This window comes from Sceloporus occidentalis, unplaced genomic scaffold (genome assembly GCF_023333645.1).
Source record: "Sceloporus occidentalis isolate IW3139 unplaced genomic scaffold, rSceOcc1.0.p SCAF_5, whole genome shotgun sequence".
Lineage (NCBI taxonomy): Eukaryota > Metazoa > Chordata > Lepidosauria > Squamata > Phrynosomatidae > Sceloporus > Sceloporus occidentalis.
Genome location: NW_028316985.1, coordinates 29,629,628 through 29,656,170, shown reverse-complemented (window position 1 = coordinate 29,656,170; position 26,543 = coordinate 29,629,628). Strand labels below are relative to the sequence as shown.

The 26,543-nt window shown below is 38.9% G+C and overlaps 1 protein-coding gene across 1 annotated transcript; it reads left to right on the top strand.

Annotated features, from left to right (window-relative positions):
- The first annotated feature begins 1,889 nt into the window (after window positions 1-1,889).
- Window positions 1,890-19,784, top strand: LOC149311849 (BPI fold-containing family C protein-like). Its single transcript, XM_089526609.1, has 13 exons — window positions 1,890-1,986; window positions 4,834-4,945; window positions 7,385-7,513; window positions 7,754-7,909; window positions 9,048-9,111; window positions 9,958-10,018; window positions 10,340-10,431; window positions 11,276-11,449; window positions 12,771-12,824; window positions 14,755-14,925; window positions 15,888-15,955; window positions 17,655-17,697; window positions 19,770-19,784. The coding sequence occupies exons 1-13, from the start codon at window positions 1,890-1,892 to the stop codon at window positions 19,782-19,784; spliced, it is 1,236 nt and encodes a 411-aa protein (XP_089382735.1).
- Window positions 19,785-26,543: the final 6,759 nt, after the last annotated feature.

Here is a 26,543-nt window from a genome sequence, read left to right as displayed (position 1 = left end):
GAATTGCTTTGACACTTTATGCATTATCATAAAGATATGTGGTAAGGGAAGCATTTGCCATGCTTTCAAGTCTTTCCCTGCTCCCTATTCACTGACAAGGTTTATGCAACAGCACATTCATATGAAGTGAGCTGGGTTTTTAATCTTGTATGTGTGTGCAGTATTTTGCTTATTGCAAATACAATTCTAGCACGTCAAAACAAAATCACAAGAGGACATTTCTGTTTGGAAAACAGACAATTATTCCAAAATAATTGCACATTCATATGCAGTGAGCTGCATTTTTAATCTTGTATGTGTACAGTACTACAACCTTATTCATGTTTATTCAGATGTCAGACTCATTTTGTAGAGCTGGGCTTATCACGTGAAGGTGTGCACAATACTGCAGCTATGGAGACCTCCAGTCTTAGTATTTCAAACTGTAGACCATTTCTAAGACAGACCCATTTACAGTATTTCAAACAAATGTTAAATTCATTCATAATAGGCCCAGGACAGATGAGCCAAAAGCGGCGTGCCGCCGCTGATACTAGGGTTCCAGAGCTCACAGTATCCGCATGCTCCAGAACCCTAGCACGTGATTGCAGGGGCATCATGGCAGCGTCTCATCCACATGGGCACTGCCATGATGATGTAAGCGACGCGCATTGTACAGATGTTGCTATGCGGCGCTAATAATAATAATAATAATATTTATTTACTTATACCCCGCTCTTCAGCCAAGGCTATCAGAGCGGCTTACAAATTGTTAATTAGACATTTCCCTGCCCTCAGGCTTACGTCATGAGTGCACCAATGGTGCACTCCTGGCATCTGTGTGGCGTCAGAAAAAGAACCCAGTTCTCCAGGTTCTTTTTTGGGCAGAGGGACACTGCACAGTTTGGCTGCTGCAGCACCCCTCTGGGGGAAAACCAAACAACTCCAGCCCACCCTGATGAGGAGGTATGTACCGAGCCAATACTTTCTTTAGCCTCTTTGTCCAGTCAGTTCGCTAGTGTCCAAAAGATTTCTACCAGACATGTTTTTCATAGACACATAAGATACAAAATGGCAGAAATACTAGCTGATTATTCACATCATTTCACTTTACATTTATATAGAATGAAAATTGTATGTAGTTCAAAAGAGAAAAAGAGAAGCATTAAAACTATGTTATGTAGTGCAGTTTTGTGCTCCTCGGAAGCATCCCTTCCAGTATTTCTCAGATAAAAATTAGAACATGTGTCCAAGCAATATCAGATTGTGATTAAAATGGAAAAACAGATAAACTAAGAGCTGCTGCTGCAGTTTCTGGGAAGGGTAGGATTATGCCTCCCCCCCCCCCCCATATTCCTCTTGCTGAGTTAATTTAGTGCAAACACTTGCACTTTAAGCTCAGTTTGCACCAATGGAAATATGCTGAAGACAAGGAGGAAAGTGGGAGGAGGAAAGACAAACCAGCATATTTTAATAGCAACTTTAAAAAATGGGATCACAGGATTAATCAGTACTGTCCCTGCAGGGACGTAGCTAGGATTTTAGGAAGGGGGGGGGGTCCAGACTAAGTGCCACCATTATAATGGGGCTTGGATGTGGCGGCGCAGCAGCACACACCATTCGTTTTTCTAATGGAAGGGTGGGGGTCTGGACCCCAAGAGCCCCCCCCCCCCCGGCTACATCCCTGGTCCCTGCCATATCAGTAAGATTAGAGAACATGCAGAAGTGCGTAGTAAGTCTACAAAACAATGCAGCTTCAAATGGGCTAATGCATTTGGCCATTTAAGTAAGCAGCCTAGCTTGTTTTTACAGTGTGTATGTATAAAATTTGCTAGTGCCAAATGTAACTGCGCAATTACCATGCATGTAACAGGCCGTATTGAATGAAAGCAGGGGAAAAGAAGATGAAGATGTGGTGTGTTTCTCCGCTGTTAAGTCTTTTTGTCCTGCATCTTGAGGCTAATTCTGCACTCAAAGTGAGAATAACACAAAGAGGGCTGAATTATGGTAAGACTGATATATATATTTTTAGTAATTTATTTGTTAATTATTGCATTTCTGTACTGATTTTTTTCTTGAGAGCTTGAGTTGGTATGCAAGATCACCCTCTGCCTTTTAAACATCACAACAACCCTTTGAGTTATCTAGGCTAAAAGATACTGACTGGCCAAGGGTCACCCAGTGATCTTTGTGATCATGTGCAAATTCGAAGGAGGTCTCGATAGTCAATAGTCCTAGTCCAACACTCTAACAAATGGTTCTCAGACTTTTTACCCTTTAGTGTGCGGATTGTTTAATGTGCATATTTTCATTCACACATTCATGTATAGTCATGTTTTGACATTTTATAAGGAAATTGCTCTCCTCCTCCTTCAGGTAGAGGCTTTAAGCAACCTCCTTGCCTTTCTCTTCACCTCCAGGAGAAAAAAAATTGGGAAGCAGAGGAGAAGGAGGGATCAGGGCCTCTAAGTCTCACCTTCTGCTCCCCTTGAGCATATATTGCACCCTCCAGGGGTCCTGCCCCACAGTTTGAGAATCACTGCTCTAACTAGTACATCACTCTGTTTTTCCTGCTGTAATATATCCACTTTGCCCCATTAATTTACAGCTTTATGCTGATTTATATCAGTCTGTGTTGGCTTCCCTTAAATCATCTTTGAAATGTACAATGGGCCTTGGTTTGCTCTGGGGTTTAGTTCAGGCACACACACACACACACACACCCCTGTGGATGCTCAAGTTCCTTTATATGCAATAGGATAGTACAATGGTGTTCCTTAGATAATATGGCAAAATCAAGATTTACTTTTTGTAATATTAAAAAAAAATAGTTTCAAGCCATGGATGGTTGAATCCATGGATGCAGAATCTGTGGGTATGGTGGGCTGACTGTACTTCATTCCCACCTAGCTAAAGACAGTTTCCAAAGTTCCCTAGAAAGTGGGACTGAATATTAAAGCAGTTTGAGCCTGGTGTGGTAAATAGAACCTGTGTATATTGAAGCTGAGACTTTTGGAATACATGCATTTTGTCATGGAGCACCTCTGCATGAATTATATCTTTAAACGGATAACTATGTACTATACTTATGCTTCAATCCTTTACCTACTTACCTGGGACTAAGCCCTTTTGGACTCAGTGGGCTTTCCTCTGAGTAGACCTATATTGGATTGCACTGTTAGTTTAAAGCCCAACTAATCATCACCATCATCTTTATTTATATCTTGCCTTTTCCCCAAGATTGGGACTCAAGGGGGCTTACTGATTAGAAAGGTTACAAAAAGTCAACCATAAAAATGAATTAAACCATTAACCATATTAAAAATATACACTCTAACAGATTTTCAGATATACACAATACAGTTTAAAACAATAGAACACCTACAACTCTTTGTTAAAAGCCTTCAGTCCTAAAAGCCTGTGTTCACCTGCTGAAGGAAGGGCAACAATGAGGAGCCATTCTAGCTTCCCTAATGAAGGAGTTCCAAAGTGTAGGGGCAACCATTGAGAAGGCCCTCTGTCACACTCTCACCAACTACCTGTGAAAGTGATGCAACTGAACATAGTAGGTGCCTTGCTTCTAAACACACAGGTACTGTATAAGACTGAATTGCACAAATAATCTAAATTATGGTTCTATCAAATTTAAATCAGAAACTTCCATATCTGAAGACCAGGAATAGTTTTATTGCAGGCTAGGGGTGGGCTACTGCAGAAGGGATAGGGGCTGATTTGGATTTTGGATTTTTTCAGATTTTGGAATATTTGCATACACATAATGAGATACTTTGGAGATGGGACCCAAGTCTAAACATGAACTTCATTTATGTTTCAGATACACGTTATGCACATAGGCTGAAGGTAATTTTATACACAATACTGTATTTTTAATTTTGTGACTGAACCATCAGTGTATACTGAATCATCAGGAAGCAAAGGTATCACTTTCTGAGCCACCCATGTGGACAATTTTAGATTTTGGAGTAATTTGGATTTTGGAATAAAGGATAACGCCAGATAAGGGATATTCAACCTGTATTGGCTGTAGTTTGGTCACATTGCTATAAACCCTTCATTAGTAGTTGGTTGACAAGGCAGGAAAGGAATGTAACTCTTGATCTTGGACATTTAGTCTTTCCAGTGACAATCTCCTGCTCCTACAAGTTCCTTATGCCACTATAGAACAACAACAAAATCAGTTTTTATCATAGCTGTTACTATCTTCTTTTGGTCCTGAGTGTCAGACAAGAGCCTTAATTATGAGGTAAGTGAGTGTTATGCTCTCCTCCAATACATAAGGTTACACCCTTTTAAGGGGTATCAGGGCTGTGAAACATAGGCTGAGCCAAATCAAACTCTGGAAGCAGCATTGAAACCCAAGCAACCAAGCAAATAGGTTTGTGAATAGCATAAGCTGCCAATTGCTGACATATTTCTTCTCTCATAACTGCAGTACCTCAGTTTTCCTGAGAAATGGTATAGTAAAGCTACTTAGGTCTATGCTGCAGACATAGTCTATAAGTGGCTAGAACTAGCATTTCTAAATGTGCAATTTGTGAAAAAGAGGGCTCGTTTCCTACAATACTTTTTCTTATGTCAGCTCTATCCAATTCACTCTGGTCTTATATATTGACTTATTCTCCCCGTCCCCTTCTTTGTCCAGTTCTGTTTATACCTGTGAATGCAATAGTCTTATTTAAATCATGGCAGAAAAACATATGCCCATGTGCTGAAGTAGGCGAACCACTTGGTGAAAAATCAGAACTATTAACCAGTAACTGTGTTGGATACGTTCCAGAATTTCCTACATGCAAAAGTGTTCATTAAAATGGAACTGACATCTCTTTGTTCTAGGAAAGGAGGTTGGAATGAAGATCCTGCAGCAAGAAATAAAGGAAAAAGGATTTCCAGATAGGAATGGCACTCAGACATTCTTATTTGGTACTGTTGACTACAGGGTTTCTAGGTATATATGCATGTTATTTGTCGCAACCTGGCTTTGATTTATGACTGTTGTGTCAATATGCCCTGATCTTAAATCTGCTGCTCTGGATTTGGTTTAATTTGCTGCTACTTCCAATTGATTCTTTGAGTATTATATTTAATTTATTTATTTATTTAATGTTTATTTAACATTTGATTGTCCTGAGAGGCATAACATGTACTCAGAGCAAGGGGCTACTGTTAGAGCAGAGTACAGAATGCTATCCAATTGGCAAGTTGGTCAGGGAAGGTTGCATCTTATTAACCTATCTGTCTATTTGCATGCCAAAAATATAATACGCAATGCATGATTAGACTCAGAGGAAGGAGGTGTAAAAACCAGAGGAAGGAACATAAATAATCTAATACATGCAGATGACACCATACTGCTAGCAAAAAACAGCAAAGACGTGAAACAATTATTGAAGAAAGTCAAAGCAGAAAGTGCAAAGGCAAGTTTATAAATGAACCTTAAGAAAACAAAAATAATGGTCATAGATGAGGGGGAGGAGACAACGTGGCACGGTCAAAATCTCTCAAAACCTTTCACTCCTTTTTAATGTGTGCCACCGCTGCCACCACTTATGTAAGGTGAGATCCACTCACCCAACTGTTTTTCTTGGATGGCAGCACAATGGGTCTTTTTATCCCACTCCTGCCACCAATATGTGACAGCTACCTCCACAGCTGCCACCAAATTGTACAATGAGACCCTCGAATTCAGATCTCTCACTTGAGTGATTCCCACACTTTTCCTTTACCTCTGGGACACTCTACAGGAAGACAGGGCACTCTCTATTTTGAGTGTTCTGAGCAATAAAAGTATTATTAATCCCTGGTAGCATTTGGTTTACAGTTTCTTAAAATATCTCAAGTGACCACACATGGAACTGAAACAAAAAAAAAACTTTATTACAAGATAGTTGGTTACAGTATCTCTCTTTTGGTGGATTCAGAGCTGATACAGTGTCTATGTGCTTAAACAGTTACAGTTTCACATATGACTTTTGACCAGACTTTGAACTTTAAAACTTTGTTGCTACCTTATGCCTTTTCCAGCCACAGCAATTCCCTTTCCACACTTGACCCCTTTTTAGGCCAACTTGTATCTCAGCCATCTTGGCAGGTAAAACCCCTCAGGGTCTAATAAACCTCTAACTCAGAGTTCTGTCACTATCTGGTCCTTATCTAATTCCACACTCCTCACTCAGCCTATTTATACTTGCTCCTGGGAGTAGCCCCCACCTTTTCTTGGCTATGCTCCCATTGTCTATTGCCAGCCTCACTCTAAATGGATGTTGCCAATGCTCCAATCTGCCTTTTCTCCTCAGATGCTTTACATAACTTTTAAAATAGACAATGAAGTCAGTGAAATAGTTAAAGTTTTTCCATATGTGGCTCAATCATTAATCAGAGTAGAAACTACAGTGAAGAAATCAGAAGGAGACTACTGGGAAAGGCAGCTAGACAAGATCCCAAAGTGTCAAAATATATCACTGAATCCTAAAGTTAGGATGGCCCATGCCATTGTTTTTCCAATATCTATATATGGTTGTGAAAGCTGAATAGTGAAGAAAACTGGTAGGAAGAAAATCAACTCATTTGAAATTTGCTGGAGAAGAGTTTTGAGGATACCATGGATTGTTAAAAAGACAAATAAATAACTCCTAGAACAAATCAGGCCTGAACTTTTAGTAGAAGCCAAGATGATTAAACTGAAGTTGTCATACTTTGGCCATATCATGAGAAGACATGACTTTCTAGAAAAGATTATAATGCTTGGTAAGGTCAAGTAAGTAGGAAAAGAGGAAAACCTCATTACAGATGGATAGACTCAGTTTAGGATGCCACAGCCCTGAACCTACAAGATACGAGGAGGGCAGCTGAGGATAAGGTGACTTGGACGACTCTTGTTTATTGGATTGCCATAAATTGACTTGAAGGTAGCTAACAAAAACAACAAGCAATTGAAAATTTCTTATGTTTCTTGAGCGACTTGGCATTAAAGTCACCTGATCAACACATTTTTCTTCAGAAGTGTCACTATGAACTCCTATGTAAGTTATTGCCATGCACAAAGTACTATGAATGTTTATTTGAGAAGCAGATTGTATGAAATCTTACATTCTAATAAGCATGGTAAAGGTTTCAGCTTTGGTTAGTCCCAACATCCAAATGGACATTCAGTTCTACTATGCTTTGAAGTACAGCATAGGAGAGTGGGGAGTGGAGTATTGCACACCATCACTTTCATTCCCAGTGTTCTGCATTATATTTCAAGAGCTGAAAAATATCTGTGGCATGAATTATCAGTAAGAAAGAACTTTATTCCAGATATAGTGCTATCTGTATTATCCTGATTTTTTCTGTTTCATCATGCATTACAATCTCTCTCTCTCTCTCTCTCTCTCTCTCTCTCCAGGATTCAAATCACTTCCATTTCAATACATAACACCTCTGTGGTTCTAGTACCTGAGAACAGAATAGTAGTGGCTGTAAGAGATGCTTCTGCAAGAGTTAGTACACATTGGACCTTGAACAACTGGCTGTTGTAAGTACAGTTGTGGAACAGTTGTTTTGCTTTGCTCTAGGAATAAAAATAATTATATTGTGCAGCAAAATGAGGGGCTCCGATCTAAAAGACATCGAGCTAAAATGTAAACAAAGAAGTTGAGGCAAAGAAATCCTGGTAGGCTTAATGAAATCACCATAGCATGGCCAATCTAGGTACTGGGTTTGGCTACTTTAGTAGATGATACCCCCTCATTCTATTTACTTTCAATCTTTACAGAGACTATCATGGAAAAGCTGAAATATCCATTTTAGGAATATCTGTTACAGCAACTATTAATATGTCACAGAATAACAGAGGATACCTATTGATGCTTGTTCCTGACTGCCGTATGAGCATAGGTGGCATTAAAGTCCAGCTGAGTGGAAGAGGAAGGTAAGTGCAAGAGATTTATTATAATCAAATCCATGTCTAATAGACAAGCAGCATTATTGCTGTGGATTAAACTACAGTGCACCCTTCCCTTCTGCAGGGGTTCAGTTCAGATGAGAAAAATGTGCTCAATCCCCATTATAGTCAATGGGTGGTGATTTTCATGTGGCCCATTGGCGCAGCTCCACACACACACCATCGTTGACCATTATGAGGTGGGGTGATTCACAAACATTCAAGTCAACTATAGGCAATACTGCAATGGTTTTGCCTTCTGTTTTCATAGAGTTTGCCCTCATTTAATGTGGCAACTGTGATTGGACTGGATAATGATTCTCTCCCTTTGTGCCAATACTTGACAGTCATAAAGAAAAAGAGGATTTGATTATTCTTGCTTGTGTGTTCATCCTAGTGTGTTCATTCCAAGTTCCAGTTAACTTGGAAAAACTAATTCTTTAGAATATGGCTAGCCTAAAGGTAGTTTTATACAATGTTTTTAATAATTTTGTGCCTAGAATACAGTTTATGTAAACTGAACCAGCAGAAACCAAATGTGTCACTATCACAGGTATCCATGAAAAACGGTTTGGGTTTTGGAGTATTTCAGATTTCAAAATTCTGGGTAAGGGAGTCTCAACCATAGGGCCCATACAGACAGGCCAAAATAAATCTGCTTTGGGTCACTATTGAGGTATGCTGTTTAAATGATGCATGCATCCTAAGAGGCCGGAAGCCACACCAAAGTCACGCTCCAGTCCTAAGGACTGGACCGCAGCTTTGGCACAGCTTTTGGCCTCTTAGGATGCATGCTTCATTTAAACTGGATACCTCCAAAGGGACCCAAAGCAGCATTATTTTGGCCTATCTGTTCGAGCCCTATATTAGTTTTTACTCAATAATGATTAGGTTTCTTATCAATTGTCTTTACAACTATGTGTAAATGGTATTATTAAGCAATATATTTTGTAGAAAGAGGAAGTAAACCAAGTCTTTGAAACCATGTGCAACAACTTTTTTTCTCACAGTTAATCTTAAAGGTGCTACAAGATCCCTTCGCATACTGATATTCCAGACTAATGGCTATATCTGAATTCTACTGACATGAAAATAATTAAAGTTCTTTGTGTTGCTTTATTCTCAGCTGGTACTATGACATGTTTTTCCAGTATCTGGAAAAAACTATACAAAGAAGGCTGCAAAACAGAGTAAGTTGTCTGAATTTTTGTGGAAAAATTACACACACACACACACAGTCAGCCCTCCTCATTTGCAGCTTTGACTTTTGTGGCTGGAAGACCTAGGGATTCCTAGAAAGAACATTTCTCTAGGCATTTTTAGGTCCTCCAGTGTAACTCTATAGTCAATTTCTGCCAAAAAATGACCAAGGAGTTGTGCTGGAGGACCTAGAGATTCCTAGAGAGGTGTTCTCTCAGATTTAAAAAAGTGGGTTTTTTTTAATTAGAAACATCTGTAGAACTACACATTCCCCACCCCTGCTCTATAGAGTGATTCACAAGCAGTTAAACTCAGCTGACCCTTTGCCCATTACTGATGAAATAAAAATATCCTAAGAGTGCAGCTGCATACACACACCATCATTTACCATTATGGGTCGGGGTGATTCACGAACATTCAAGTCAACTATAGGCAATACTGCAATGGGTTTGCCTTCTCTTTTCACGGGGTTTGCCCTCATTTAATGTGGCAACTATGATTGGACTGGATAATTATTCTCTCCCTTTGTGCCAATACTTGACAGTCATAAAGAAAAAGAGGATTTGGTTATTCTTGCTCATGTGTTCATCCTGGTGTGGTATTGTGGTTTGCATGTTAGATTAAGACCCCCAGGAGGCCTGGGTTCAAATTCTTGCTCAGCCATGAAGAATCACTGGCTGACTTTAGGCAAATCACACTCTCTCAGCCTCAGAGAAAGGCAATGGCAAAATTCCTCAGAAAAAAATCTTGCCAAGAAACCCATGATAGGGTTGGCATAAATTAGAAACAGAGGCAAACAACACACACATAAATATCTTCTGTATCTTTCCTTACAGGTATGTCTCAGTATTAAGTTCAGAATCCAAAAAATGGCTGCAGCTCTTAAGAAACTTCAGGGTGAGTCTATTATGATGATCTTTCCAATGTGTGTCCCTAATGATGAGATTACTGTACTATGAACTTGTCATGTAGGACATAGCAAAATGACTTCATTTGAGCCATTTGCTCAATTGCTGAAATAAGATTTGAAAATGAAAGCCATTCTAGGATTTGCTTGTTTTCTAAATCTGGAGAAATCTCTTAAGGAAAAGATATTTAAATTAGCATTGTTTCCTATATTATCATGCTGTTGTAATAAACAATGTTTGTGTTTGGAAAGATCCTCCTAAGAAAAGAAGTTGAAACTGGATGACTGATTTTGTTCTTCAACTTTTACAGCCACATCCCAAATTGACTCCTTTGCCCAAATTGATTATTCCCTTACCAAACCTCCAGAAGTCTTTAGATCCTACATTGAACTGGATTTTAAGGTAACTCCGTATGCTGTGTGAACCTGTGTGTCTATGGAAAATGTTGGGGTTTTGCTTCATACAATAGTCATGGATTTTCTTTCCTGTAAATTTGCTTCATTATTTAATTCCTAGAAATAACAAATAATAACAAATATTTGTTGTTATCTTAATAACAAAAGGAATCTGTAGGCCAGCCAGTAAAAGATGCCTTAAGGAATCTAAATGGATGTTAAAAGACAGAGTGAAAGGAAAACAAATTAAATACAGTACCATTCATGCAATTAAATTGACATGCAAGGCTGTATGCTCAGTTGTTCTCTTTTGGAGTGATGCATAAGTAGCTAATTACAGTTGTTAAGTGGCTTGTTCTTGTTGTGTGTCTTCAAGTTGTTTCCAACTTATGGCAACCTAAGGCAAACCTATTATGTGGTTTGCTTAGCAAGATTTGTTCAGAGGGTATTTGCTTTTGTCTTCCTCTGTGGCTGAGAGAATATGATTTGTCCAAGGTCATCCAGTGGGTTTCCAAGGATGAGTGAATATTCAGATCCTGGTCTACAGAGTTGTGGTCCAGTGCTCAAACCACTGCACAAGACTCGCTCCCACATGTTAGGTGGCACTGGTATTTGAACAATTGTTTAACAATTCTAGAAAGGTTGCCATCTAACCACAGAATTTTATGAGGAGTATGATCTGTTGGTTTGTTGAAAGTCAACAGCAGCACCTGATACCTTGTAACACAATTCTATATGTGTCTATTCAGAAATAGTCTCCACAAAACTCAATGGGACATAACTAACTGGACATGAATTGCAGCCTTAACCATCAATGTCAAGAAACTTTCTCTTTTATAAATATTTTGCAGGCCTCGGTGTATCCAATAAGGAATCATACAGAACTTCTCTTCATGACAGTTCCCTTCTCTCTTCCAGACAACAATGATAATATGATGTACTTTGGAATCTCTGAATACTTTTTAAAGTCTCTTTCCTTGAGTTATTACACAGTCGGGGCCTCAAAGATACGTTTTTCAGAAGAGGTTAGTACTTGTAGATTTCTGAATATGGGGGATAAATATGAACTTTGGGGAAATGTTTTTATTATTGACTTGGAGAATACAGATCAATAAATGCAATCAGGCCAGTACCAGCATGGGGCAGAGGAAGGCAGCTGATTTGGGGTGTTATGGAAGAGTAGCAAAACCAGCAGGCATGGTTAAACTAACCAGAAACTAAGAATAAGCAATAATATCTTATGATATCTGAATCTGTGGTCTTGGTTTGTTGCTCTTTCAGAAGTTCTCTAATTGTGTATTCCTGCAAGGCTAGGTGGGCTAAATGTACCTTGTTGTTGTTTTGTTGTAGTTGTGTGCCTCCAAGTCATTTTTTTATTTATGCCAACTCTAAGGCGGTGAACCTATCATGGGGCTTTCTTGGCAAGTTTTTTTAGAGGGGGGTTGCCATTGCCATCCTCTGAGGCTGAGAGTGTGTGACTTACCCAAGGGGGGAATCAAACCCTGATCTCCAGAGTCACAGTCCAATATGCAAACCACTACACCATGCTAGTCCATTTCAGCTCTACAATTCTGTGGTTTGGTGGATGACATGCTCTGAGTTACTATGGTTGATGCTTGACATACCATGCTTAAGGACCTACAAGGGCCTGCCCCCTAGAAATCAAGAGAGGTCATCTTTAGGTCTCAGGTTTGGGTTCTAAAATCTCTAGATCTAGGATGTTCCTGACCTAGCAACTCTATTTCAATTTTTTTTACTAACTTTCTAAAAATATTAAATTATTTAATTCATGTTTAGATTATTTTTACTGTTTTAAGTTCTACATTGCTTAATTTAAAAAAATTAAAATGTCCAGAGATCTTATATAGGGTAGACTATAACTTTCCAGCAAAATAGCCAGAGTAGTGGAAATATTTTAATAGGAAAATCTGCATGTTGTAAAATTCCAGCAAAATACTTTATCCAAAACTGATAGGGTATTTTGGATGAAAAAAGTAATATTGCAAAGCATATTTGGAGTGAAACATATTTATTAGGGAAGTCTTTTCTTTCTTTTATTTTGGTTTAGTAGACTTTTGGTACAGGAGATTATAGGCCAGAATGCAAGCCTACTTGTTTTTCTTCTGTATAAATAATATTGCATGCATCCTAAGCTCATCCATCCCTCAGTGCTTGTTTCAACAATAAACACTTATCCTCCATCTTTGTATATACTGATGCAATTAAATGTTCTCATCTTATGCAAACAGACTTCAACAATGTCAATCAAGAGCATGGATGAAAACAAACTTTAATTTCAAAGCTGAGCAGGAAGCTGGTGTAGAGTTTATTTGTTTTATTTTGCAGCATTCCTCATCTTTTAACTTAACTACAGAAGCATTGAGCCGAATCATTCCTGAAGTAAGCATGAGTTTCTTTGAAGTTAAGCAATGGTGGTTTTGTGCTCGTGGGTGTTGCTTGAGCTCTGATTAATTTCAAGCAGTCTGAAACATCACAGGGTCTGTATGGAGGAGGGTCAGGGATTCAAGATGGGTAAGAAAATAGAATTAAACATCTTTCTTGTTCATTTATTTATGTATTACTGCTTTGCTTTTTGGAACACACTCCCTTCTCTACCATGGACAAAAAGTGTTGGATAAGAAAATCTTAGGGCCAAACCAAACATAACAGTGATTGGTATATTTCTCCCTGAAGCCTGGAGGAGGATTTTGAGCACTAGAATTGTGTGGGGTCCTTTCACAGTATAGCCCTATGGTTTCACTTTAACAATCATAGTTTCATGCTGCGGAATCTATGGACAGGTATTTAGTATTCTTAAGCAGACAGCATTAGTGCCTCCCTATACAGCAAATCCCAAGACTCTAGGATGCAGCCGTGGCAGTTAAAGTGGAATCATGGTGCTGTAATTTTTACTATGGAAGACCCTGTAGACAGAGGAATTTTTCACATGGGAAAAAGTGATGGGAGCATAGGAGGCTGCTCCCATCACTATTGTGCAATTGCACGGAGATGATCAGATGATGTCCCACAGTGTCAGGATAATCACGTCACTATCCCATGAATAAAGAGGAATTCTCCTGTTGCTTTTTATTCATGGGACTTTCACTTGAATGAAGAGTGATGCTATAATTCCTCTTTATTCATGGGATAATGATGCAATTATTGCAACATCATGGGATGTTTTCTGATAATCTCTGCACAATTGCATGATAGTGATGCTCCATCTTGTTATGCTCCCATCACTTTTGCCCATGTGAAAATTTCTAGTGAGTTTTTCACTTTCCCAGTGCTGTTAACCAGATTCAAGACACCATTTCCATTGCATTTACCAATTAAACAAACAAACAAACAAAATAACCAAAATATAGGAGGTCTAATTATAGATTGCCCAGTCTTGCATCTAAGGGCTCCTCCAGACTAAAGGCTCAGCTGCACATGCCAAATAAAATGGTCTCATCCCATCCCAATCCCTGGTTAGAGAGTGGATTATCTTCCTGACATAAGGCCAGTTCCACACAAAATCTGCCGTATCCATTCCTTAAATTGTTTTTAAAAACAAAAAACTGTTTGCTCCAGTTTTTGCTGTAAAACACGGAGCATTCCCTAGCAACAGCTGTCTATACATGTGTCCCTGCTTTGCCGCTCAGTGATGACACCACAGGCATAAATAACTCCTTCTGAGGTCACAACAAGGCATCCAGCCATTGGGCACCTTGTTTCTGAACTCAGAGAGAGCAAGTGCAGTAGCAGCAATTGCACCAGCCACTATAGCTGAGACACATGCATAGAAAGCCACCTGGTGTCACTATGGAGTGTGGAGGGGGGAATCCAGGGCAGCTCCAGGCCAAAATACTCCAGAAGTAATATTCTGACCGGGATAGATGGACCCTGAGAGTTTGTGCTCATTTGTCTCACACCATTTTATGCCTCTGCTTGTAGCATCTTGCTGTTTCCCCATACAAACTCTTTTTAAAGGGTCAACAACAGCATGGCAAAGAACCTGTTCTGACACCCCTCCACCTCACCTGGAATAGTGGGGCCTACTTCCAAGCCAGCATGCATAGGATGTATGGAAGTAGTACCTGCCTAGCACACATTATTGGGTTTCCAGTGGGAATGCAAAACTATTTTGAAGGTGGGGATAATTTGCAAATTTAGTGCAGGAAAGTTCTTATAGATGACTCAGTGTTGTACAATTATGTAAGTACAGAATCAAGTGACTGTAAAAGAAACTGAAATAAACTCAGGAGAGCATATCCTACACATAATTTAAAAACAACTGCTTATTGATATATACTAAAATGTCTTTCTTTGTCTTGTAATTCTCTAGATTGATCAGCATTATACAGAATCCCATCTAGTAAGGACAAGTGTAGTGGTTACTGCAGCACCCACTGTATGGTTGCAAAATAACAGTTTAACTGTAAAGATTCCTTGTTTTGTGGAAGTCTCTGCTCTTTTGCTAAACCAAACTATGCAACCAATCTTTGCATTGAATATAGTAAGTATTGTGGATCATTGTGGTATAAGAAGTAAATGAGCTAAAAGTAATTTCTACACTGTCTTTCTCCAGAGTTTTTCTAGGTTCAATGGGCCTGAACAGACAGGCCAAAATAAAGCTGCTGCAGGTCACATTGGAGGTATTCTGTTTAAATGACACACACATCTTAAGAGTCCAGAAGCTGCACCAAAGCTGCACCTCAGTACTTAGGACTGGAGTGTAGTTTTAGTGCAGCTTCTGGCCTCTTAGGATGAATGCATCATTTAAACAGCATACCTCCAAAATGACTCAAAGCAGCTTTATTTTGGCCAAATTTATGCGAAACATCCATACACGTTATGGGCAAATGAAAATTACAACTACATAATAACTTGGCATTGCATGAGCAAGACCATGACCATGATTTCCATTACAGACAGAAAGGGCTCAGCCATGCAGGAGAAGGCAAGCAATTTGCTCTCAGTTTGGAGAAGTGCAGGGAGGTACATCGTATTTGTATTGTCATTCTAACTTCTTTGGGCAGAGTTCTTTACAGTAAATCTAATAATCCAGGTTCTTTGGAGCCAATCTGTTACCTGAAATCCTCCTAAATCCTCTCTCTTAAAAAGGAATGGATGGTTTCCTCTGCAGAAACTAAAAGTTTTATAAGGTATGCCTTCTGTGGGTCATGTAATCTTGTGTGTCCTTCTCCTGTGTTAAAAAGATGAGATAGGTGGAGTGTTTATATTCTGAAGAATAAAAAGTAGACAGTGTCCTAAATCCAATTAGGATTCCCAAGGTGACCCACGCGGTCACTGGGAACTTGATAAATTAACACTTACATCAGTTCTATTGATCCAATGAGTCTACACTGGTTGGAGCTATCCATTTGATTTAGGCACTGATTTTAGGAACAAGAGGACTTTATTTTGTCTAGTTTATAACATAGAACTTTGGTTTTTGTTTTGTTTTTCTCATTGCAGTCTGCCATTACTAATGCTACTGTAGCAATAGCTGAACAAAGGCTAATTGGCTCATTACAGCTCAAGAGGTAATGCAGAAACATAATCCACAATTATAATAGAAATGCATTTGACTAATTGTTCTGGAGTCCACAAAAAGTGGTACCAGAAAAAACTTGTTAATGTTTTAATGTGCCATGGGATTCTTTGTTGTTTTTAACCTTTTATAATGACACTGCCATAGGAATGAACTAGCTATGGCACAGTGAATGTCGTACTTTTTCCCTAACAAAACTATAGAGAGGATAAAAAGAAATCTAATGAAGGCAAGAGGAGATAGTTAGCAGTGATTGTTGGAATGTTAGTTACTTGTTCCACATGGAAAGAAAAGGGGGGAAGGGAAACGTTTATTAAACCCAGCACATTTCAAAATAAAGCCTTTTTCTGGGGCTCTCTTGAATAATGATTCTCAGCTTGGTTTGAGAACTAATAGACCCAAGTTGTAACCAAACTGGGAACTGCCATGTGTGTTAAATGTGTTTAAGTCATTTCCAACATCTGGTGACCCTAAAGCAACCCTATAATGGGTTTTTTCTGATAAGATTGTTCAGGGAGGATTTGCTACTGCTTTCCACTAAGGTTGAGTGTGACATTTGCTGTGTTTAGATTGCAGGTGGGATGGGGGGGATACAGAAGAGGTTCAGTAACACAATGTAGGTTGCATCAGAGTGATTGAAAAGTCCCAAATCATATTCCTGTTCTTTTGGATTTTATGTGTGTGTGTGTGTGCCTTCAACTCACCTGTCTTACAGCAACCCCATGAATTTCACAGGGTTTTCTTAGACAAAGAGACTCAGAGGTGATCTTGCCAGCTCCTTTCTCTGAAATATAGCCTACAGCACTAGGTAGTCATTCACAGTCTCCCATCCAAGTACTAATCAAGGCTGGTCCTGCTTACCTTCCAAGATGTGGTACTTTTAAGGCATTTAGGCAGTGTCTAATTTTATACTGTGTTAAAGTAAAGCAACCTGTGGAACTGGTATAAAAAGCCTCTGATCATACTGGAACCTGACAGAAAATACTCTGGGATAAATCAAATATGTATGGATCTCGAAAATAATATCGGAAAGACTAGGAACAAAATCTGGGATTTTCTGAGCCAGAAGACCTGCCAGAGACTCTGTTAGTTGTCCCACCAAAGCTGCTAGGTACTGTTTTTTTCATTAAGAAGATTGGATTCACAGATTGTTCTTAATCTTCTGAATGGCCCAAGAAAATGACCTTCTCTGCACCACACATATCAGATAACTCAGAATGATATAATTAAGATCTCTATGAAAACAAACAAGCAAACAAACAAAAAACACCAGCTTGAGTCAGAATCACACAAAGGGAATGGGAAAGACAGATTTTGGAATCTGATAACTAACAGCGTTTAGGTGCTAGCTCTCTACAGATTTGTTGTGGAACTGCAGCTGACAGAATGTTTAGACTTCTGTGAATCTACATATGGCCAACATGTACATTTGCAACTAAATTAAAATATTATAAAATGTAAATAAGGCTCCATTGAGATCCACTTCCATAGGAAACTAGACCTGAATAGCACACACCTGAAACCTCTCACCCCTCAGTGTTGGGGAAACAACAACACTATACAGTAATGTGAATGGTAATGGGAAATGAATTGCCAAAGAAGTGGTTTATTTTTTTCCCTCCTGGGTCTATCTTAAAATGATACAGTTACAGTACTGGATTATCCTTTAGTATTCTTCTATTTCATTTCAGATTACAGCTGTCTCTGACATATTCAAACATTGGCTCCTTCCAGGTAAACGTAATGTAATTATGATCAAGGAAGTGTATCTCAGCCTTCCCCTACCTGACACCCTCCAGACAGTGGCAACCAATAATTGCTACCGTAATGGGACAATGAATCTGCTCTGGCTACTAATGTGAACTTTAAAGAAGTTACCAAAAATGCTGGATCTATTTTGAGGACACAATTCAGCACCTTGAATACTTCCTTTAAGCTTTAGACTAAATCTCAGAGGGAATTTACTGCCACTCTGACCAGATACTTTGGATGTTAGCTCCCAACATGCCCAACCATTGTCCATGCTGGCTGAATCAGAGTGGAATTGAAGTTCCAAACATTGGGAAGGGAAACCTGGTATATCTATACAGTTATCCACTATATGCAAAAATGTAAAAGAAGAAGAAACCAGCATTGGTTTTAAGCAGGATTCAAAATGTAGAAGTTAAGTTCAAAAGAACCAGGAATCTGACTGCAAACAATATGTTTAGAAGTTTCTAGAGATGGTAACTAAAGCTGTTTTTCTCCTATTGTAGGTCTCATTTTTGAAGAATTTCCTGGCCTGTTTTTTGCACAACACAGTAATTTTACCAATCAATGGTAAGTCTTCCTTGCCAGATTATGGCCATTTGGCCACAATCATTTAACCAAATGTATATTCCCTGAAAGCTGCATGATCCATGTTTTTGACAAACTGGTCAACACAATAAAGCAAGGAACCATGGAATTCCTGTCTTATTGGTTATGAACAGTGTGTGTTGATTCATATTACCCAATGGCATCTGCTTGCTTCAGGAGTAGCTAAACAAATCACTCAGTATCTGAACATGGTGCCTTTTCTTCTCTGGTTTTTGTATCTCTCCCAAGATGTTAAAAACAAATTCTGGATTCTTTTATTTTTGAAGAGAGAAATAAACCAGGGAAGAGAAAGTGCTCATATTCCAATGATTTTCTAAAGAAACCCCAAATCTGTAGGAGTTTGCAACCATAATAGAACAAAACTGAACACGTTTCCTCTGGCTCCCTGGCTTATCATCTCACAGAGTTTAGGCCATAATTTTCTATGAAATCTCTCTCTTTGGGACCTTCAGTTCACATTAAAACCAATAAATATAAGATGGAGCAACTTAAAATCCAACAATAGGAAAAGTAAATATTAGTATTTTGATACTCTTATTTGTATATTACTTGTGTATTCCCCCAATGAAAGTTCATTGTAATTAAAAGGATTCAAATCCCATTGGAATAATAAATATTTTTCTAATATTCCATTTTCTTTAATATAAAATCTGACTGGATTAAATACTGCCTGTTTCTCGGCAAACATTAAAAAACATTAAATCTGAGTGGTTTCACTGTAAATTTGCTGATGTCTTAAAATTTCAGTATCAGTATCCTATGTCATAATTGTATTATATTTCCTATTTTTATTTGTACTATATTGTCTTAATCGAATGGTGGTATGTAAACCATTAAATAAACACAATGGATGATTTCCTTAAAACAATAATAAAGCAGTCAATAAAAGAATCTAAAATTACTTTTAACAGCAGAAAAAGTGGCAATAAAAGAGCCAATCCTAAAACAGCATGCTCCAGTCACTCACAACAACTATGAGAAAATATCTATCGACCTTTTTATCTGTCTGTCTGTCTATCTATCTATCTATCTATCTATCTATCTGATGTCAGAAAAATAAATATCAGTGCCCACAGTATGATAGGAGATTGTGCCAGCTTCCTGGGGTATAACCATTGAAAATGCCCTCTGTCCATTTCCCAAATATTTCACCTCCAAAGGTGAAGGCATCTGGTGGAGGACTTCAAATACAGATTTTAGATTGTGGCCCAGATGGTATTAGAGGAAGCAATCTCCTTCTAGCAATTCCAAGCTATCCAGATGCAATTCAGCCCAGTAGACAGGGATATAATCAACTCTGTGCTACATGGCTCTTTTTATAGATTAATCTGGCCTATAAATTAGAGGGGTTTTTGAGCATTTAAACCTATTATTTTCTTAACAAAGAAAAGACCTCACTATTTATGGTACCCTCTCTTGTTGCCTTAAATGGTATTCTTCATTGGCAGGTGGCTTCTGACTAGCACACAATAAAAGTCAGCAATCTCTGATGTTTCATAAAGTACTCAAAAACACAATCACTGTGTACAATCTTAACAAACTGCCCAGGGCTGTTTGTTAAGACATCCTTTGTTAAGAGAACTGACTCATCTCTGGGCTAAGAAGACATGGCTGCAGCAGATCTGTGGGTCTGAATATGGACCCAACCCAATTATATTGAGAAAGGGACTGGTGCTCTGTGTTTTTAACAGCTAAGAGGAAATGTTTGGCCTGTGAACTACAGTGAACCCTCCACATTTGCTAGGGTAAGGGCTGTGGTTTTCCCACTTTCACGAGGGTCCTGCAAAAAATACTTTTTTTTTTTTACCAGAGAGAACACCACTCTAAGAATCTCTAGGTCCTCCAGTGCAACTCTGTGATCAACATCTGGCAGAAATTGATGACAGCATCGTGCTGGTGGACCTACAAATGTCTAGAGAAATATCTTCTCTAGGAATCTCTAGGTTCTCCAGTGTGGCTCTATGGTCAACATCCAGCAATGTCACATTGGAAGCCCTAGAGATTCCTAGAGAGAACATGTTAATCAGATCCATGAATAATCAAATCCACAAAAGTCAAAGCACCAAATGTGACATGGTGTGATACTGCCCGCCATGCAGTTGGTCGGGCAGCGTGACATCAGCATGATGCCAGAGTGGGGGCAGGCAGCCAGTGGGTGGTTGCCACATCCCCACTCTGCCCCCATGCTGATGTATTTTGCCAGTCTATTGAGGGGCTAAATTTAGTTTCAGAGACCTTTTTCCAGATACAAGAGACCCCAACACAAGAGATAAAACAGGGCTTCATCTACATGATAGAAATAGCACAGTTTGACACCACTTTACGTGCTGAAGCTCCATCCTATGGAATCTTGGTATTCATAGTTCTGCAAGGTCTTGTAAAAGGTCTTCTCTGCCAAAGAGTGCTGGTGCCTCACATAACTACAAATCCCATTATATTTAATGTGTTGCCTGTTAACTGCAATAAAGGGCTGCTGTTGTTGTTACAAATTCCAGGATTCTGTAGGATGGAACCATGGTATGTAAAGTGGTATTAAACTGTATTAATTCTACAGTCAACCCTCTGTTTTTGTGGGGTGCCCCACTGAGCAAAACGGAGGCCACCCCTCAGTGAGTAATCAAGAACACAGATCCCAAATCTGTGAGAAAGGAGGGGTGACTGCACAATGTAAATGCACCCCAGGTTGCTATTAAGAAGAGGTCTTTCCTATAGTGGTACCCAGCTGTTTTCAAGAATGTTCACCTGGCATCAATGGTATGGGTTTTTTTTTTCCAAATGACAACCATTTTATTTTCCTAATTTTTCAGTTATAAAAACATTAGAGTGGTTTTGGCACCCTAGATTCTGATGTTTTCTCTTGATTTTATTCCGTTTTTATTTTAATGCTCTTTAATTTGGTTTTAGTTTTATCTTCTTACTGTATATTTATACTACTGTAAGATAATATGCTATAGTTTTGTCAGGGGGGTTGTTTTGTTTTGGTTATACATCACCCAGAAAATACAATGGGAGGTATAAAAAGACTATAAACAAAGAAACATTCAAGTTAAAATTACCATTGGCTCTCTAAGTGGCATACTGTGTGGGGACCTTCAGTGATGGCATCTCTCCTTAGAACAATATAATCTTAGAGTGGGAAGGAGTTGCAAGCGCCATGTAGCCCAACCCCCTACCATGCAAGAATACACAGTTACGGAATTCCTGAAAGATGCCCATCCAATCTCTATTTAAAAACTTCCAAAGGAAGAGAGTCCACCATCCTCTGAGACAGTTTATTCCAGTCAAACACTTCTTACAGTAAACAAGTTCTTCCTAATGTTTAGATGGAATAGCTTTTCTTGTAGCTTGAACCCATCGATTTATGTTCTAGTTTCTGAAGCAACAGAGAGCAGTCTTGCTCCATCTTCTACATGACATCCTTCAGATATTTAAAAATAGCTATCCTGTCACTTCTCAGTCTTCACTTCTCCAAGCTAAACATACACAACTCACTAAGAGCCTTATCCCATGATAAAAGTAAGCCAACAGGTGACGAGAAAGAAGCAGCTTTTTCCTACCTCTCCACATGCCCTTGAAGTATTTCCATTCTCTTCCTAAGAGAGACAGTTGTAGAAGCATGTCTTTTGTCACTTTGGAAAAATCTGTTTGACAAAAGGATGTTTTTATGATCATCTCTTTCTGGAAGAAGAAGAGAAGTGCTGTGATGTCATGCAGAGAGGTAAGGAGAAAGCCACTTCTTTTTCACTGCTTGTCGGCTTACTTTTGTCATGCAATAAGGTTTAAGTCATTCCCCATCTTTAAGTAGTATCCACATATTTGATCATCTTTGTCACCCTCCCTGGGCATGTTCTAGCTTATCAATATCCATCTTGAATTGTGGTGACCAGAACTAGACATAATATTCCAGGTGAGGTCTGGCCAAATCAGGATTGACTGGCACTATTTTTCCCTTGATCTTGACACTGTGCTTCTAGTGGTGCTGCAAAGAACTGAATTACCTTTTTTGGCTACCGCAACACACTGACTCATGTTTGTGGTCTCCTAGATCCTGTTCACATATACTGATTTCAAGCCAGGTATCACCCATTTTATTTTTCTTTCCTAGATGAGGTACCTTGCATTTATCCCTGCTGAAATGAATTTTGTAAATCTTGGCCCAACTCTCCAATCAGTCAAGGTCATTTTGAATTCTGATCCTGTCCTCTAGGGTATTCACTACTCCCCATCCCCAATTTGGTGCCATCTGCAAATATGATAAGTGTGTATTCTATTAAATCATCTAAGTAATTTATGAAGTGATTCAGCTGATTGGCAAAAAAAAAATTATACTCACAGAATTTCTACAGTGAGCTATGTTTCAGTGCCATTATGAAGATGATGAGAGAGGAGTCATCCAGGTCATCTTGATCTCATTGAAAGCCACTTGAGATTCTCAAGACAACATCCTACTAAGAGGACCCTACTCTGCTTCTGTTAATTCAGTGTGGACACCTTTTATATATTTCTGAATTGCAAATCCTATCCAGTGTTGTTCTGATATGTAGCCAACAACATCTGTAAGATTATACTTTGTCTGCCCCATGCTAATTCTTGTGGTTTTCTCTATTTCAACTCTGATTGTGTTGCTGTTGGGTTTGTTTTTGTTTTTGTTTTTTTAAAGATGTTTTGAAGAGAGGATTCCATCTTCCTAATATGGCCAGAATTGCTTTTCTTGGACCTGCCATTAAACTTAACCAGGTGAAATTAGTATTTCTCCGTAAGGTAGGCTTTTTGCCCCAGTGCAATTTATTTTCACTATGGTACATGGAGTGTTCGTTTTGCAAAGTGTTGACTCTTTGACTGATGAAGCAATAATTTCATGAGCTTCATTCAAGACTTGACCATTTCATTCCCGACTAAGTTTCCTAAAGGCTGTGATGAACCATGTTCACTTACAGTACTTTCCAGTAATTCACAGGTGAAAATAGGAGCACATTTGTGATTCAGTGGTTCTCATAACTGGTTCACTAACACTGCTTTTTGCTGTGTCAATGTCCTCACTAATTATCTGCCATTGACTTTTTAAAAATTCCCAAGTGTTTTTCCATAGGTTTAACAAGCCCACAGTGTAGTGATGCTTTGTGGAAAAGCATAATGGTCTTACACTGGATTTTATCACACTTGGCTTTTAAACTACAATTAAAATTGGAAAATAGCACCTTTGGCAATAGCACCTTTGGCAGGGAATATTAGGTATGTAATGTTTTCATTTTAACTTGTACGCCCCTTTGATTGTCCAGGCAAAAAGCAGGATATAATTAAAAGTTTATTCATTATTTTTATTATTATACTTTTCACATGTCATTGTGTCCAACCTGTTGCTGCTGTGCTTCTGAAGCATGGTTAAAGTGCACCTTTTCATTGACAAAGAAAACCCATTAATAAGCTTCCAATCAGACTGCTGTGCCATTAGTCTTCAGGTATAATAAGTTCCTCCCATGCCAGTTTCAAGACTGGGCAGTCATGTGGTATCAGTCTCCTCCTCTACCCCACTCCCCTCACTATTTTCAAGCAGGGTGGTTTTCTTTTCTTTTTCACTATGGCCCTGTGCAGACTGGCACTTTGGGCTGGCCTGGGGGAAGAGTCGGGGAGTAGCATCTACACGAAACATGTCCAAGCTCTGCCCCCAGGGCACCATGATGCCACACACCACACCACATGGCACTCAGCATCACGGCACTCCTCCAGCGCTGCATCTGCACAACGCAGCATCGAAGAAGCCCCTTATAGCCGTGGCACCGTGGCTATCACACCCTTTCCAGGGTGCAAAAAGGAGCCACTTTTTGCAGCTCCTTTTCATGCCTTGGAAAAGCTAGATTGGGTCTGCGGTGTGCGGTTACCACAGCCCCAATCCAGCAAAAATGGAGGCGCCTGCAGGTTGCCTCTTAGGGATGGTCTTCACAGCCCCTATATGTTCTTTTCATCTTTGTTTCACTAAATTGCACTGGCATAATTGCTAAACTGCATTACAAATTTTAAAAAACCCAAAGGCATGCTGGGTAAGGCCCAAGATAAGGAGGCAGGGTTAATGGGGATTGTGGAAAATAAGATGAGAGATTGTCAGTGGCAGAATCAGCCCCTACCATGCTAGTGAAAGGACATGTGATTAGGTAAGTTCCCGGATCATTTAGTATCCATTTCCTTCTGCTAACATGATGGAAGTGAGAATGAGGCTCATGTGATAAAGTCCATTATCAGTACTAACTAGCAACAGTCCAGATCAGGGGGCATGCTAAGCTTTACCTCTAAAAATCCATTCAGGAATTTCTATTTGTGTGAATGGTATTGCTCTTAGTTTGCCTTTCATACTAACTACAATTAAGCAGGTCTACTCTAAAAGCAAAAATATGGAACAAATCAGCAAGAGGGATTTCTGGCAAGTCTCAAAAATAGGGGGGGGGGGCTATCTCAGTTAAAGAGAGATAGTTGGCACTTATATGTTCTATGCTTTGATGAAAGGGCATGGGTGGATTTTTTAAAAACTGTGGATAGAGAATCAGTTCCACAGATAAGCAATAGCCAAATAAGCAAAAAGTCTCTACTTAACATTTGCATACTCTTCTAAATAGTAGACTGTGTCAATTCTATGTAAAGCTTAAATCCAGCATCCAAAGGATAACACAATCATCCCAATATTGCTGTGTTACTTAAAACCTGTACAAAGATTAGAAATGACTTTTTCAAGTCTAAACAAATAAAATCAGTGGCAAGGGGCAGAACCGTTGCAGCTGGAATAAAACCAAACTATAGGCACTAACCAATATAAAAAAGTGCAAAGATTTTGACATGTTAAATATGGTTCAAATGTCTAAAGAAATTATAAAAATTAAGCATGCTTTCTGTTATTATTCTTATCTTCACAGGGTTATATCCTGATAACGACTGATGTAAGCTACAAATACTAAGAAAATTGGTATCTTAATGGATGAAAAGCTTGGCTGAACAGAAGCTTAGAATACACTGGAGTTGTTTTTAAAAGTCTCTAGCTCCCTTTTGGGCCCTATTCACATATTGTTTTAGTGTGATTATCCAAATAATCTCACTAATGCATTCCAGTTCTGTTGTTCACACTATTTTTTAAATCCAAACTGCATCTCTGCAAGTTCGGTTGCTCACACATGTCAGCACTGAATCAAAAATGGAATTGATGATGTGGATGTATTTGATATATGTTCAAGACATGCAGAGTTTTATCCTGGTTTATCCCAGGTCTATTCTCATCAGTTATTCACAAAGCCGACAATGTGAATCTTTTAGCAAAACTCTGGGGGAAACCGAGATCGATTATCCCAGGTTTGGATACATTCAAAATGCATACGAAAAACAAAGACTTAACCCACATTCTACCAGGATTATTTTCACCATCTGAATTACCCCTTGGGAGTGACAAAGGGGAAGAAAAGAATGTTTATAATATATGCCACAGAAAAGCAATTGGCAGTCATGATGATTGGATAAAGAATCACACATCACATTTTGAGATCTCAGAAGTCCTTTAATCATCACCATTAAACTCTTTGGAAATGCTTATATTTTAAGATTCCTTCTCATTTATTGCAAACTCAGGTTTTTTTAAAATTGTATCTTAAAGAAAGAAAGCATATGTGCCTGTATGACTTTGCACCAATTTAAACACTATTGTTCCGCCATCAAAAGGAACTCTTATCTGGTGGTGTACCCTGGAGGAGGCATATACTGTAATATCTGAAAGTGTTTTACTGCTGATTGCCAGACTGAAAGTTGATGAGCATACACATGCCTTTAAAATCTTATTGCAGCAGGAAGCACATCAAATATTTGTGAGAAATGTTTGCTAATACTGTAAAAAGAGATCAAGTTGATGTGATCAATAAGAACTAAATGTGCATTTGTCATCATGCACACTATGGAATGTAAAGGTTAGCTAACTGCATCAGCTATTTTTTTTTTAATCTGATGTGAGCTGCCTTGAGTGTTATATATACAAAGGTGGGATATGAATAGGTTTATGGTGAGACTTGGCCTCAGATGTTCCCATTTAATTTGAGGCAGAGGCTGAAAAAGTTACTACTTTGGAGTAGAATTTCTAGAAAGTGATTCAGTGGTCATGCTGGCTGGGGAATTCTGGGAATTGTCATCCTGAAAAGCAATGTTTCCAGGCTCTAGCCTGAAGCTGAGCAACTGATTGCTACAGGTAGTAGTAA

Bases quoted from the DNA above. Each gene is read 5' to 3' on its own strand.
- LOC149311849 (XM_089526609.1), top strand. From the start codon at position 1,890: ATGTGGTGTGTTTCTCCGCTGTTAAGTCTTTTTGTCCTGCATCTTGAG. The intron at 7,910-9,047 runs GTAAGTGCAAGA...CTTTATTCTCAG, and splicing joins CAGCTGAGTGGAAGAGGAAG to CTGGTACTATGACATGTTTT. The intron at 10,019-10,339 runs GTGAGTCTATTA...CAACTTTTACAG, and splicing joins AGCTCTTAAGAAACTTCAGG to CCACATCCCAAATTGACTCC.